This window comes from Pseudophryne corroboree, chromosome 5, assembly GCF_028390025.1.
Source record: "Pseudophryne corroboree isolate aPseCor3 chromosome 5, aPseCor3.hap2, whole genome shotgun sequence".
Classification (NCBI taxonomy): domain Eukaryota; kingdom Metazoa; phylum Chordata; class Amphibia; order Anura; family Myobatrachidae; genus Pseudophryne; species Pseudophryne corroboree.
Window position 1 is genome coordinate 336180096 of NC_086448.1, and position 16661 is coordinate 336196756.

At 47.3% G+C, this 16661-nt stretch overlaps 1 protein-coding gene across 1 annotated transcript in view; it reads right to left on the reverse strand.

Moving 5' to 3' along the window:
* AVL9 (AVL9 cell migration associated) overlaps positions 1–16661 on the reverse strand; it is a 245175-nt gene that overhangs the window by 66232 nt on the left and 162282 nt on the right. The window contains exons 7-8 of the mRNA XM_063922557.1: positions 4889–4929; positions 3895–3933 (exon numbers count right to left, since the gene is read on the reverse strand). Coding sequence (XP_063778627.1) covers positions 3895–3933; positions 4889–4929 — 80 coding nt within the window. The remainder of the gene's footprint in view (positions 1–3894; positions 3934–4888; positions 4930–16661) is intronic.

Consider the following 16661-nt stretch of genomic DNA (forward strand, 5'->3'; position numbering starts at 1 on the left):
GACGCTATCGCCGGTCTGAGTAAGGTACCAGAATGTGTGTAAATGGACTTCAAGGTAGCCTCCTGCGTGCGATCAGCAGGATCCCTGAGGGTAGCCGTATCTTGGGATGGCAGCGCCACCTTTTTGGATAAGCGTGTCAACGCTTTGTCCACCCTTGGGGAGGATTCCCACCGTATCCTGTCCTTATTCGGGAAAGGATGCGCCATAAGAATCCTTTTGGGAATCTGCAGTTTTTTGTCTGGCGATTCCCAAGCCTTTTCAAATAACTCGTTCAGCTCATGAGACGGGGGAAAGGTTACCTCAGGTTTCTTTTCCTTATACATGTGTACCCTCGTGTCAGGGACAGGGGGGTCCTCTGTGATATGCAAAACATCTTTTATTGCAATAATCATATATTGAATACTTTTATCCAAGTTTGGCTGTAACTTTGCATCACCGTAGTCGACACTGGAGTCAGAATCCGTGTCGGTATCAGTGTCTACTATTTGGAATAGTGGGCGCGCGCTTTTGAGACCCTGAAGGTCCCTGTGACATAGGGGCAGGCAGGGCTTGACACCCTGTACATTCCCTGGACTCAGCTTTGTCCAACCTTTTGTGCAATAAATTCACATTAGCACTTAATACATTCCACATATCCAGCCAGTCAGGTGTCGGCTTTGCCGACGGAGACACCACAGTCATTTGCTCCACCACCTCCCTAGGAGAGCCTTCTACCTCAGACATGCCGACACGCGTACCGACACACCACACACTCAGGGAATCCTCTTATCTGAAGACAGTTTCCCCCCTAAGGCCCTTTGGAGAGACAGAGAGAGAGTATGCCAGCACACACCCAGCGCTAATGATCCAGGAAAAAACACACAATATGTTTACCCAGATAGCGCTGTTTATCCGTATCTGCGCCAAATTATGTGCCCCCCCCCCTTCTTTAAAACCCTCTTTCACCGTGTAAGCAAGGGAGAGTCCGGGGAGCTTCCTCTCAGCGGTGCGCTGTGGAGAAAAATGGCGCCGGTGAGTGCTGAGGAACAAGCTCCGCCCCCTCAGCAGCGAGCTTCGGTCGCGCTGAAAATATTCAAAACTGGCGGGGGATCTCTTATATACAGTGCCCAGCCTGTATATATCATTTTAAGACAGATATGGAGGTTCTTATTGCTGCCCAGGGCGCCCCCCCTGCGCCCTGCACCCTTACAGTGCCTGCCGTATGTGTGTTGTGTGGGAGCAATGGCGCGCAGCGTCAATGAAGATCTGAAGTCTTCTGCCGCCTCTGAAGTCTTCTTTCTTCACATACTCACCCGGCTTCTATCTTCCGTCTCTGCGAGGAGGACGGCGGCGCGGCTCCGGGACGAACGGCAAGGGTGAGACCTGCGTTCCGTTCCCTCTGGAGCTAATGGTGTCCAGTAGCCTAAGAAACAGAGCCTAACGTTAAAGTAGGTCTGTTTCTCTCCCCTCAGTCCCTCGATGCAGGGAGTCTGTTGCCAGCAGGCTCCCAGAAAATAAAAAACCTAACAAAATACTTTCTTTTCAGGAAACTCAGGAGAGCTCCCTGTAATGCACCCAGTCTCCTCTGGGCACAGTATTAAAATGAGGTCTGGAGGAGGGGCATAGAGGGAGGAGCCAGTGCACACCCATTCCTAAAGTTCTTTTTAGTGCCCATGTCTCTGGGGAGCCCGTCTATCCCCATGGTCCTTACGGAGTCCCCAGCATCCTCTAGGACGTAAGAGAAATACAGAGCTATATAATTAAACATTTATTTAAGTGGCCATGTGGAGAAAACTTCTCACAAACGGAGAGTCGGTAGAGGAGAATCTCCAAAAGGTAATGACTACAGAGTGTGTTGATAGAGCCCAGCCTGCAGTCTTGCTAAGTTCTGTCAGCGAATTCTACTGCTGCGCATCATTCTGGGTTACACAGCCATTTCGAAACAAGACACCTCTGCCGGTTACTGTACCTGTGCTGAACTGCAACTTGAAAGTAGGTATCTTAAAAATACACGGATGGAAGAAAATCACCATTGCTGATGACCTTGGGGATATAATTCAAAGATTCTATGCATAACAGTGCGACAGTAACAAAATACGTTGTCTGTTCTGTGCCAGAAAAGTGCAATAAGCACCCGAGGTTGATTTGACAAGGAATAATCTGGAATAAATGATCTGAAGGAACTGGGCCTGTTAACTATGTTTTTATTAAAGTCTGCTGGGTTTGATGGAGTTCTGGACTGTACATTTACATTCTGGATACTGATAAAATGTTATGTATTATTTCTGATCCCTAAAAGTACCCATTTCACGTGATCTTTGATCTGTAATGGAATATCAGTATAGTGCACAATTCCATACACAACCAGTGTTAGTTGGAAAGATTTGGACACTAGTCATTGTGGGGTTCGGCGATTTTGCATTTCATCTTTAATCTTGAAAGCTCCAAAAGGTGATCTAGACGTAGCAGAATATTCAGCAATTTGCTTTGCCTTTCTGGTGTAAAGCTTCTTGCAACTTTTAAATTGCTGAATTGAAGGAAGATAAAAACACGAGACTTTTGTTCCCAAGGCAAATAGGACTTTAGTATCATGAAGTTTTCTCCAAATAGAATAGCCCCTTAAAATGGGAGATTAGCTATGCTACTTTTGGACTGATTCTGCTGCCCAGGGTAGTAACCAGAGGTATTTTCTAGCCACTAGACCTCGCTGAGGAAATAATGTCTAAAGGGACATCACACTGGAACCCTATACAGCATTAGATTGACACTTTAGACCTGTGCCAATTCTTTATGGACTGAGGTGCGTTGCAGAGTTTAATTTATGTTGACCATAACTGCACCAACATTGCATTCATGTTTGCCCTTATACAGAGTTGTACGCATCTCTGTGGTTCTCCTGCCCGCAATCTGTATGCTTGGTTTGACAGCAATCATCAGTTCTTGTGTAGCTGTGCCTTTGTCTCCTACTACGGTAGAATAATTACCACCTCTGGTGTATACGTGCACCACATAAAAACACCCCCAATTCAGCAGTTTGGGGACCTGCTCAGGCGCCTTCTTGCTCCCCGGATGCAGTTTCCTCCGCGTGCACATCTTAGCACGGGTTTAAGAGTAGGAAACACAGCAGTTCTGAACCCTTTTTCTGTGTTGTCTCGAATCTGTTTTTCCTTAGTGATATGGTGCATATAGAAATGCGCAGAACACCGGTGTCTATCCAGGCAAGCGCTTTTTGAATGCTATAACCAGACCCACTACAGCAGTAGCAGACTGGTGTTACCAGGACTGCAGCATCAGTTGGCGCGTCACCTGGGCAGTAAAGAAGGTAAGCCCCAGCACTCCAGAAAACAAATACTACCTAACCCACCTATGCTAGAGACAGGAAAAAGAAGGAGGCACTGCATTATATTTCCTCTGAGGGTGTTTATCTACCAATATGTATCTAACTTAAAAGAGAAGCTACCCATTGTAATGGCTGATAAAGTGCAAGAGGAAATAGTTATCAATATAGTTACCAATCAAATATGATCATATATACTTGAAAATGGACAGATTAAAAATTTGCAAATAACCCTATGGTCATCATGAAATTACTTTGACACAATATGAATAGTTAAAAAAAAAAAAAAAAATCGAAAAAAAAAAACAGGGTACGTGTCCTGTAGGGAACACATGTATGTAACTTTCTTCTGATCACAGATTTAAAATTCCTGTGTGGAAATGACATAAGATATTGTAACCAATAGGAGAAAAAACATACAGAGAACCACTGCAATTCCACCATTAACAGCACAAAGAAAAGCACTCTGCACAAAGTTTTCTCAAAATAGGAAACCCAACAGATCTCAGTGAACCTATTATATATTATGATGTATACAAACATTTATACATTTTGCTTTTTACAATTTACCGGCTTACCTTTTTCTCAAGAAGAATCAGTTTAAACAAAATTAAAACCTGTATAAAATGATAAAGTAAAAACACAAAATAAATAAGATGTAATTACATTAAAAACAACACGTATGGATGTGTCCTCATACATCCAGCCTCAATACGCCATGCAGTGCGAGATGCCTGGCAAGTGAGCCGCCAGGTTCCGTGCAATGCTGCTATTGTCAGGCATCTTATCTTGCCGAAAATGCACAGGAGACTGTGCCAATGAATTTGATATATGACACTTGTATACGGAGCAGTACAGAACTTGTATTGGAAAAAAGCTGCTGCTTTTCAGCAAAAAAGACACACGGCGCTAGAAGATTCTCACGCGACCTGGCATGCCAAGAGGGGCTGTTTGGCGTAACTGCGGCAAAGATGCATGAGGACACATCTGTACATAATATAAGTGGTTCATTAAATTGGTTCCTTTTTTATTCTGAATCCGTTTGTTTCAAATGTGACTTGTCACTTACACACAGGATGCACTCATGTTCGTCTGAACTAATATGCATCTTTCAATTTGCCGAGACCACTGGCATCACTAAGGTACGACCTGTGTAATATTTCTGAGTCCTGATTATTCTTCAGAAATATATCCTATTCAAATTACTAGTGATCAGGGCAGCTGAGGCATACAGTGGGTCCATGAAATACAAGGTGGTGTGCCCCAAATTGTTAGGCATGTCCACTCCACCCTCAGCAAAAATTAAATGAAAAATACTATGGGGCATATGTAATGGGGTCAGAGGTTGCCGGAAGTGTGGGATTCCGGATGATCTTGGACCTTTCTTTAAAGCGCCAATCATTGACAAGGCAAACCATTCCTTGTAAAAGATTGCCAATTTAAAAAAACAAAAACATTAAGAAGGTTAATAAAAAGGTACATTTTTCAAGAATCCGTTTCTGCATTTATTTACACATTGGTGTAACTAGGAAAAAAAGGTAGAGAGCATTAAACAATACAATGAAATAGTACCTTAAGTCTAAAATGAAGAATCAGATCTCTTGGAGAAAGGCCTGGAAATACATGAAAAAGTTACATTGTAAGGATCCCTTATTCTATATTTAATCTGAGAAAAACAAACACTTATACAGTACAGTATAACGTAAATAAGAGATTAATTTTGAAATTAATGTTTAATTCAACATCGTATTCATAATAGAAAAAAAAAGACATTTTCTGATATAGTGTAGATTAGAAAGGTAATAAGGTCTCAGTCTTGTATCCCATAAAACCAGATTCCCTCGAAAAAATATTTCATAAAAATAATTTCTGTATTTCTAGGTCTTCTGTATTATAGATGTACATGCTGCAGCGTGTATAAAAGTCTATAACCCAACATCCCACCAACAAGGTGGAGACAGAAGTGGGCTCTACAGGCCAGACAGGGATCTCAGCAGAGGACGAGGAACGATGCCAAGTGGACAAGGGAAGTCAGCAGAAGAGAAAGCGACCAGGACACCATGTAGTCCCTGATATGCTTCCACCTGGACATCTTGGCGATCAGGAAAATGATAAGTGAGCAGTCCACCACTCTTTCCTCTGTCATATGCCACAGTTACAAACATTCAATGTATTAAGCAGAAACCGAAACACATTTGCCTTGAAGCAATTTGAAAAAAAAAAGAAAAAGAAAAAAAGCTTTCTGTGAGCAGTCTATAGGGGTTTGAAAAAAAAAATAATAAAAAAAAAAATAATAGGATTTTGGTACTTACCGGTAAATCCTTTTCTCCTAGTCCGTAGAGGATGCTGGGGACTCCCAAAGGACCATAGGGTATAGACGGGATCCGCAGGAGCTTGGGCACACTGAAAAGACTTAAACTGGGTGTGAACTGGCTCCTCCCTCTATGCCCCTCCTCCAGACCCCAGTTATAGGAACTGTGCCCAGGAGAGACGGACATTTCCAGGAAAGGATTTTTGTTTAAACTAAAGGCTACAAACATACCAGCCCACACCAGAAACATACCGTACAACCGGAGTAACAGTAAACCAGATAACAGTATGAAGTAACCACAGCAACAAGCTGAAACAAGAAATACACAACCCGTGTATAAATTAATTTTACCAGCAAGAAAACAATGCAAGAAACATTACGCACTGACTAGGAGAAAAGGATTTACCGGTATGTACCAAAATCCTATTTTCTCTTACGTCCTAGAGGATGCTGGGGACTCCAAAAGGACCATGGGGTTTATACCAAAGCTCCAGAACGGGCGGGAGAGTGCGGACGACTCTGCAGCACCGACTGAGCAAACGCAAGGTCCTCATCAGCCAGGGTATCAAACCTATAGAACTTAGCAAAAGTGTTTGAACCCGACCAAGTAGCTGCTCGGCAAAGCTATAACGCCGAGACTCCTCGGGCAGCCGCCCAAGATGAGCCCACTTTCTTGGTAGAATGGGCTCTTACTGACTTCGGCACTGATAGCCCGGCCGAAGAATGAGTCTGCTGAATCGTACTACAAATCCAGCGTGCAATAGTCTGTTTTGAAGCAGGATGACCAATCTTGTTGGAAGCATACAGGACAAACAGTGCCTCAGTTTTTCTGGCAACAGCTGTCCTAGTGACGTAGATCTTCAAAGCTCTCACAACATCCAGAGATTCTGGAATTGCCACAGCCTCCGCAGCCACCAGGACCACAATAGGTTGGTTAATGTGAAATGAAGAAACCATCTTTGGCAGAAATTGTTGATGAGTCCTCAATTCCGCCCTATCCGAATAAAAAATCAAGTACGGGCTCTTATGAGATAAGGCCGCCAACTCTGACACTCGCCTGGCAGACGCCAGCGCCAACAGCATAACTACCTTCCAAGTGAGAAATTTCAACTCAACCTTACGCAAAGGTTCAAACCAGGAAGACATGAGAAACCATAAGACCACATCAAGATCCCATGGAGCTACAGGAGGCACAAACGGAGGATTGATACGCATTACTCCTTTCACAAAAGTCTGAACCTCTGGGAGGACAGCTAATTCTTTTTGAAAGAAAATAGACAAAGCCGAAATCTGCACTTTGATGGAGCCTAATTTCAGGCCTGTATCTACTCCCGCCTGCAAAAAGTGGAGAAAGCGACCCAAGTGAAAATCTTCCGCAGGAGCCATTTTAGACTCACACCAGGAAACATACTTCTTCCAAATACGGTGATAATGTTTCGCCGTAACCTCCTTCCTAGCCTTAATGAGAGTGGGAATTACCTCCCCGGGAATCCCATTACGAGCTAAGATCTGGCGCTCAACTTCCATGCCGTCAAACGCAGCCGCGGTAAGTCTGGAAACACGCATGGACCCTGCAACAACAGGTCCTCTCTTAGAGGAAGCAGCCATGGATCTTCCACCAGTAACTCCTGAAGATCCGGGTACCAGGCCCTTCTTGGCCAATCTGGAACGACGAGAATCGCCTGAACCCTTGCTCGTCGAATGATCCCCAGTACCTTTGGAATGAGAGAAAGTGGAGGGTACACATACACCGAATGGAACACCCACGGAGACACCAGGGCGTCCACTGCACTGGCTTGGGGGTCCCTTGACCTGGAACAATACCTCGGGAGCTTCTTGTTGAGACGAGACGCCATCATGTCGATTAACGGAATTCCCCAACGCTTTGTCACCTCTGCAAATACCTCTTGGTGAAGAGCCCACTCTCCCGGATGGAGATCGTGTCTGCTGAGGAAATCTGCTTCCCAGTTGTCCACTCCCGGTAGGAAGACTGCTGCCAGAGCGCTCACGTGTAGTTCTGCCCAGCGTAGGATTCTTGTGGCCTCCGCCATTGCCGCTCTGCTCCTTGTTCCGCCTTGATGGTTTATATGTGCCACCGCTGTGATGTTGTCTGACTGTACCAGGACAGGTCGACCCTGAAGAAGGCTTCTTGCTTGTAGCAAGCCGTTGTAAATGGCTCTTAACTCGAGAACATTTATGTGGAGACAAGCTTCCTGTAGTGACCATTTCCCCTGGAAATTTCTTCCTTGGGTGACTGCGCCCCAGCCCCGGAGACTTGCATGTTGTCAGAAGTACCCAATCCTGGATACCGAACCGGCGTCCCCCTAGGAGGTGAGAACTTTGTAGCCACCACAGGAGAGAAATTCTGGCTCTGGGAGATAGACTTATCTTCCGGTGCATGTACAGGTGAGACCCGGACCATTTGCTCAGCAAGTCCCACTGAAACACCCGGGCATGAAATCTGCCAAATGGAATGGCTTCGTACGCTGCAACCATTTTCCCCAGAACCCGAGTACAGTGATGGATTGACACACTCGTCGGTCTCAGAAGTTCCCTGACCATCGTCAGCAGTTCCAGAGCTTTTTGTTCTGGAAGAAATACTCTGTAAATCCGTGTCCAGAATCATGCCCAGAAAAGGCAGCAGAGTGGTCGGAACGTACTGAGATTTTGGCAAATTGAGTACCCAACCGTGGTGTCGCAGAACCAACAGTGACAAATTCACACTTGTCAGCAACCGTTCCTTGGACCTCGCCTTTGTCAGGAGATCGTCCAAGTATGGGATAATCCTAACTCCTTGTTTGCGAAGGAGAACCATCATTTCCGCCCTGACTTTGGTGAAAATCCTCGGAGCCGTGGAAAGCCCAAACGGCAACGTCTGAAATTGGTAATGAGAATCCTGTATCGCAAACCTGAGTAAGGCCTGATGCGAAGGATGTATCGGGACGTGTAAGTAAGCATCCTTTATGTCGACTGATGCCATAAAATCCCCCCCTTCCAGGCTGGCAATTACAGCTCGAAGAGATTCCATTTTGAACTTGAAAATTTTCAAATATGGATTGAGGGATTTTAGATTCAGAATCGGTCTGACCGAACCGTCCGGTTTCGGCACAACAAAGAGGCTCGAGTAGAACCCCTCCCCCCGTTGGGACGAGGGAACTGGAACAATGACCTTTTGTAGACACAATTTTTGTATCGCTGCCAGCACCACCTCCCTGTCCGGAAGAGTCACTGGTAAAGCCGAAATGAAGAACCGGTGAGGGGGTATCTCCCGAAACTCCAGCTTGTATCCCTGAGAAACAATCTCTAGGACCCAAGGATCCAGGTCTGATTGAATCCAGACCTGACTGAATATTCGCAGACGGCCCCCCACCGGTCCGGACTCCCCCAGGGAAGCCCCAGCGTCATGCGGTGTACTTGGTAGAGGCAGGAGAGGACTTCTGGTCCTGGGCGCCAGACACAGCAGGCGGCTTCCTTCCTCTTCCTCTACCTTTTGAAGCGAGGAAGGACGAACCTTTTCCACGCCTGTATTTATTGTGACGAAAGGACTGCATCTGCTGATGTGGTGCCTTTTTCTGTTGTGCGGGAACATAAGGAAGAAAAGAGGACTTACCCGCAGTCGCGGTAGAGACCAGGTCAGCCAAGCCGTCCCCAAACAAGACAGTACCTTTGAAGGGTAAAGCTTCCATAGCTCTCTTGGAGTCGGCATCAGCGTTCCATTGATGGATCCACAACGCCCTCCTGGCAGATATCGACATGGCATCGGTTCTTGATCCCAAGAGACAAACATCCCTCGCCGCATCCTTCAGGTAATCTGCAGCGTCCTTGATATAACCAAGAGTCAAAAGAACATTATCTTTATCAAGGGTATCCATATCATTAGCTAAATTCTCAGCCCATTTAGCAATAGCACTACTCACCCATACCGACGCCACAGCAGGTCTGAGCAATGCACCCGAATTAGCGAAAATGGACTGCAGAGACGTCTCCAGCTTGCGATCCGCCGGATCTTTGAGAGCTGCCGTGTCAGGAGACGGAAGCGCCACTTTCTTAGATAAACAAGATAGAGCTTTGTCAACATTTGGAGACGCCTCACATTTTTCCCTGTCATCAGAGGGGAAAGGATATGCCATATAAATCCTCTTGGGAATCTGCCACTTCTTGTCCGGCGACTCCCAAGCCTTTTCACAAAGAGTATTTATTTCATGAGAGGGGGGAAACTTCACCTCCGTTTTTTTTCCCTTGAACAAACAAATCCTTGTTTCCTGTACCGCAGGTTCATCAGAAATGTGTAAAACATCTTTTATAGCCACAATCATGTACTGAATACTTTTAACTAACCGTGGATGTAAAGCAGCCTCAGTGAAATCGACATCGGAATCAGAGTCCGTGTCGGTATCAGTATCTACCACTTGAGTAAACGTCCGCTTTTGCGACCCGCGGGGTCTGCACCTGAGACAAAGCCTCTCCATGGACTTTTTCCACACCTGTGTCTGTGACTCAGACTTATCTAACCTCTTTGATAAAGAAGCTACATTCGTATTTATCGTACTTAACAATGCGAGTAAATCAGGTGTGGGCTGCGCCGACAGGCCCAAATCTAGCCCCGCATCCGCTCCCCCAATAACCTCCTCTGGTGAATAACATTCAGCCTCAGACATGCCGACACGAAGTACCGACACACAGATACACACAGAACGTCCCAGCTAGGTGACAGGCCCACAATGAAGCCCAGATAGAGGACACAGAGGGAGTATGCCAGCTCACACCCCAGCGCCCATATATCCCGTCAAAGGATATATGTACCCAGCGCTGCTTAAATAATAATAAAAATGCACCACACTGCGGCCCACCCCTCCCGATTAGCTCCCCGTTACTTGTGAGAGGAATGTGGAGGTCCCGGGCAGCGTCTCCTTCAGCCGCGTGTTGAAGAAGAAAATGGCGCTGTGAGCCGCGGAACGAAGCTCCGCCCCTTCCCGGCGCACTTCGGCTCGCCAAATTTGAAAATGAAAAAATGCCGGCGGGGGGTTGAGAAACCGTGCCGAGGCACCGAAAAGCCTTCTGCCGGCCCCAGACCACAGTAACATGCTGCCCAGGGCGCCATTCCCCCGCCCCAGCGCCCTGCACCCTGAGAGTGACGTTGGTGAAAGTGTGTGGGAGCATGGAGCGCAGTGTTACCGCTGCGCTGTACCTTCCGTTACTGAAGTCTTCTGCCGTCCTGAAGTCTTCTGTTCTTCTCATACTCACCCGACTTCAGTCTTCAGGCTTCTGTGAGGGGATTGACGGCGTGGCTCCGGGAACAAGCAGCTAGGCGCACCAAGTGATCGAACCCTCTGGAGCTAATTGTGTCCAGTAGCCGAGAAGCAGAGCCCTTAACTAAGTAGAAGTAGGTCTGCTTCTCTCCCCTCACTCCCACGATGCAGGGAGCCTGTAGCCAGCAGGTCTCCCTGAAAATAAAAAACCTAACAAAAGTCTTTTCTAGAGAAACTCAGGAGAGCTCCCCTAGTGAGTGTCCAGTCAGTCCTGGGCACAAAGTCCAACTGGGGTCTGGAGGAGGGGCATAGAGGGAGGAGCCAGTTCACACCCAGTTTAAGTCTTTTCAGAGTGCCCAAGCTCCTGCGGATCCCGTCTATACCCCATGGTCCTTTTGGAGTCCCCAGCATCCTCTAGGACGTAAGAGAAAACCATTTATGGTAGACTTACCATTGTTAAATCTCTTTCTGCGAGGTACACTAGTTCCACAGGGAAAACATCAGTGTAGAGATGGATCTTGATCCACAGGCACCAACAGGCTAAAGCTTTAGACTGTCCCAGGATGCATTGGGGCCTCCTCTATAACCCTGCCTCCAGGCACTGGAGCTCAGTTTCGTTAATCAGTCCAATGCAGGAGCAGGTAAAACAGAGGGCAGATGTTAGTCACATAGAACCACGTTCTCACGACAGGAGAAGGGACCAGCGGCCAATGCCATACAAACCCATAGACGCTAGGTGCGTCAAGGTGGGCGCCCTGTGGAACAAATGTACCTTGCAGAAAGAGATTTAACAATGGTAAGTCTACCATAAATCTCCTTTTTTGCAGCGGGGTACATTGGTTTCCACAGGCAAAACAATCGGGGATGTCCTAAAGCAGATCCTCATGGTTAGGGGACACGCCGTAGCGGGTACGAGAACCCCGGCGTCCAAAGGAAGCATCCTGGGAGGTGGAAGTATCAAAGGCATAGTACGTAATGAACGTGTTCACTGAGGACCACGTAGCTGCCATGCACAATTGTTCAGCGGACGTGCCTCGGCGGGCCGCCCAAGACGGTCCAACAGACAGAGTAGAATGGGCTTTAATAGCAGCAGGAGCTGGACGACCAGCCTGTGCATATGCTTGTGCAATCACCATTCTAATCCAGCAGGCCAATGTTTGCTTATCCGCAGGCCAGCCATTTTTGTGAAAACCAAAAAGTACAAAAAGGGTATCTGACCTTCTAATAGAGGCAGTCCTTTCCACGTAAATACAGAGAACCCGTACCACACCCAAAGACCGCTCTTTGGAGGACAAACCAGATGAGATAAAAGCCGTAACCACAATCTCAGAGTTAAGATGGAAATATGACACCACCTTAGGTAGATAACCAGGGCGAGTTCTAAGAACTGCCCGATTACAGTGAAAAATCAGAAACGGTGGACAACAGGACAAAGGGCCTAAGTCAGACACCCTCCTGGCAGAGGCAATAGCAAGTAGGAACAGGACCTTGACCGTGAGCCATTTAAGGTCCACTGACTCAAGAGGTTCAAATGGAGACTCTTGCAGGGCATTCAGGACAACAGACAGATCCCATGGAGCCACAGCAGGGACATAGGGAGGCTGAATCTGTAAAACACCCTGAGTGAAAGTATGAACGTCAGGCAATTTGTCTCTGAAACCACACCGACAAGGCAGAGATATGAACCTTGAGGGAGGCCAGAAGGAGGCCTAAATCCAGTCCTTGTTGTAGAAAAGCCAGAAGTCTGGAAGTACTGAAATGGTAAGCATCGTAATTCTTAGCAGCACACCAGGTGAAGTAAGAATTCCAGACCCTGTAATAAATCAGCGCAGATGACGGTTTGCGGGCCTTTAGCATAGTTTGGATAACCGTCTCGGAGAATCCTTTGGCCCTTAGGAGTGAAGCTTCAAGAGCCACGCCATCAAAGCCAGTCTGGCCAGGTCCGGGTAGACACAAGGGCTCTGAACGAGGAGGTCTGGGCGTTGAGGAAGTAGAAGAGGACGCTCCATCGATAGATCCCGCAGGTCTGAGAACCAATGCCGTCTGGACCATGCTGGAGCGACAAGAAGTGGTATTCCTCCTTGTTTGAACTTCTGTAGTATCCTGGGCAGGAGTGACACTGGAGGGAACACATAGAGCAGCCGAAAGTTCCATGGAATTGTCAATGCGTCCACGACCGCTACTTGAGGATCCCTGGTTCTTGATCTGAAGACCGGCACTTTGTGATTGTGTCGAGACGCCATCAGGTCTACATCTGGTAGGCCCCACTTGTCTACTGGGAGTTGAACAACTTCCTGAGGAAGACTCCCCTCTCCGGCATGCACGTCCTGACGACTGAGGAAATCCGCTTCCCAGTTGAGGACACCCGGAACGAACACTACCGATATTGCTGGCAGATGGCGTTCCGCCCAACGAAGGATTTTTGACACTTCCATCATTGCCATGCGGCTTCGAGTGCCGCCTTGATTTAGGTGTGCCAATGTTGTGGCGTTGTCTGACCGTACTTTAACAGGCCTGTTTTGTAACATTGGCAGGGAGAGAGACAAAGCATTGAACACTGCCAACAATTCCAGAATGTTTATCGGGAGGAGACACTCCTCCCTGGTTCACCGACACTAAAGAGAGAGTGTTGCTCCAACACCGCGCCCCAACCCCTCAGACTGGCATCAGTAGTCAGAAGGACACAGTTGGAGATCAAGAAGGGATGACCCTTGCTCAATCGTTGGTCCTGTAGCCACCAGGTCAGTGACAGACGGACCTCCGAAGACAAGGAGATCATTTGAGACCTGATCCGGTGATTGGCAAGAATCAGTTTCTGCAGAGGGCGGGAATGAAACTGAGCATACTCCACCATGTCGAAAGCCAACACCATGAGGCCTAGTACTTGCATCGCCGAGTGTATCGACACACGCGGACGAGATAGGAAGCAACGTATCTTGTCCTGAAGCTTCAGTACTTTCTCCTGTGACAAAAACAACCTCTGGTTGTGAGTGTCCAACATTGCTCCCTGATGCACCATGCTCTGGGCAGGGACCAGGGATGATTTCTTCCAGTTGATGAGCCACCCGTGGGCTTGCAGAAACTGGACCGGCAGATCCAAATGACGGAGGAGAACTTCTGGGGAATTGGCCAGGATCGGCAGGTCGTCCAGATACGGCAGGATCCTGATACTCCGATGGCGGAGTGAAGCCGTCATAACTGCAATGACCTTGGTGAAAATTTGCAGAGCCGTGGTCAGACAAAATGGTAAGGCCCGGAATTGGTAATGGAGATTGCCAATAGCCAAACCATATGGAGGTAAGAATCATGTATATCCAGGGATACCATATAGTTCCCTGGTTCCAGGACAATAGAGCAAAGTATCTCCATACGAAACTTGGAGACCCCACAAACTTGTTCAAAGATTTGAGGTTGAGAATGGGCCCGGAAGAACCACTCGGTTTGGGGACTAGGAACAGCGTTGAATAGTACCCCCTGCCCCTCTGAGCCAGAGGCTTGGACACTACCACTCCAGTGTCCAGGAGAGTTGTTGCTTTCACCTGATCCGAAGGGATGTCCGTCACGCAACAGCGAGGAGGGGGACGTGTCGTGAAAGATATAGCGTATGCGTGAGTGACAACTTCCCGTACCCAAGCGTCTGAAGTGGTCTTCAACCATACCTGGGTGAACTGTAGAAGTCGGCCTCCCACCCTGGGATCCCCCAGGGGGAGGCCCGCCCCGTCATGCCGCAGGCTTGTCAGATTTGGAAGCCGGCTGACGGGCAGCCAAGGCACGTTTAGTCTTGGGCTTGGTGGTTTTTGAAGTGCAAGACTGTTTCGGGTACACCTGACCCTTTGCTTTACCAGGAGGGCAAAAGGAAGTACTCTTAGCCTGCGGGGCAGAAGGAGTAGCACTAGGTAGACATGCAGTCTTAGCAGACGCTAAGTCAGTGACAATCTTGTTGAGAGCCTCACCAAAGAGGATGTTTCCTTTAAAACGGCAGCACCTCCAGGGTTTTCTTAGAGTCCAAGTCCACCGACCAGGACCGTAACCAGAGAATTCGGCGAGCCAAAATGGATGTCGTAGCAGCCTTGGCCGCCAGAACACCTGCATCTGAAGCTGCTTCTTTAATGTAATGAGATGCCGTGACAATAAAAGAAACATTGTCTGGCATATTCAGAAAAATTGGACGGAAATTCAGCCTCTATTTCCTGAGCCCACGCCTCAATAGCTTCTACGACCCAAGTAGCCGCAATGGTGGGCCTATGTGCAGCCTCTGCAAGGGTATAGATCGCTTTTAAGCAGCCCTCCACACGCTTATCCGTCGGCACCTTGAGAGAAAAGTGACGGTAGTGATAGGCAGAGCAGATGACACCACCAGCCGATCGATTTGCCAATTCCCCCTTCGGTGGTGTTTCCCAATTGTTACTCAATTCTGCCGCAAGGGGATAGCAGGCTGAATTTCTTTCCTAAAAAAGGGGGAATTTGAAAAAGTCACGCGGAGCGTGACGAAACGCGTCAGGACCCGCCTCCCGTATACCTTGCTCAGGTGTCTCACATGTCATACCATCTCAGCGCCCTCTGACGATCTTATTCCGGACGGCTTCGAGACTCCCAAACAGCCGCTGCCGATTACGCTGTTAAAGCCAGTTGATTCCCGTACAGCACTCTCTCTCCTCTCCGTAACATTGCTGTGTGTGGGTATTGCAGGATTCCTGTCCGGGGACGCCCGGTAGACGGACCAACCCACTGGAGAGGTAATTATTTATTATTTACGGACTCACTGGCTCTTCTACGTGATCCAATATTGGAATTCTACACATGATATTTTTACGTATCATTACTGAGCATTACGAACGGCATAAAATACCTGTCACGGAATATGGACTTCAGCAATATATACTACAGTTGCAATTCTGTATAAGTCCATATAACGCTGACACTGTGAGATACCGGACTGTGATACTATTTATGCAAAATTTGTTGATTCATTTATTTTTATCATTTATTATGTCTATTATGTTTTAAATAAATCTGGTTGTCTTTTTTATACTGACATATTGGCTCTCTCCATCATTATTTGAATCTTTCTGAAATTCAGCGCAGCCGGTTCCCCCTTTTTTAGTTTACCTCTTCCCACTATCACACATATAGTTGCAGGCTGCGCAGTAATTCAGAAAGCTTTTTGATACATATATATATATTATATTGAGGCGCTTTTGATACAGTTAAATTTGTTTTTTGAATTTCTTTCCTGGGTTCTCCCAGGATTCCTGACGCATGTCAACCAAGTGGTCAGAATGAGATAAAACCAATTTAGTAACCTTCTGACGTTTGAACATGTCCGGTTTCTTAGATGTAGTAGCAGCCTCAGGATCATCATCAATCTGAAGAATGAGCCCGATAGCCTCTAATAGATCAGGAACATCCACCTGTGAAACAGAGTCCCCATCAGAAATGTCATGATCAGAGTCTGTGGGGTCAGTATACACGCCATCTTCACCGGAAGAGGTATCCGAAACATGCATGGATTGAGAGGAAGTAACAGCCCGCCTAGAGAACTTCTTAGGTTTAGCCTTAGGCGGGCGAGGGTCAGGAATACGTTTATCCAAAGAGTTATTCAAGTGCTGTAACTGAGTGGAGAGAGCATCTGTCCATGGAGGATTAACCGCAGGGACCATATAAGGCTGATAAGGCACAGTAGGTCCCATAGGGAGTGCAAGTCTAGTTACCAGCGTAGTCAGTAATTTAGAAAAGGCAGACCAGGATGAGCCCTGATGTGCCCCCGTTGTTACAAACTGACTGG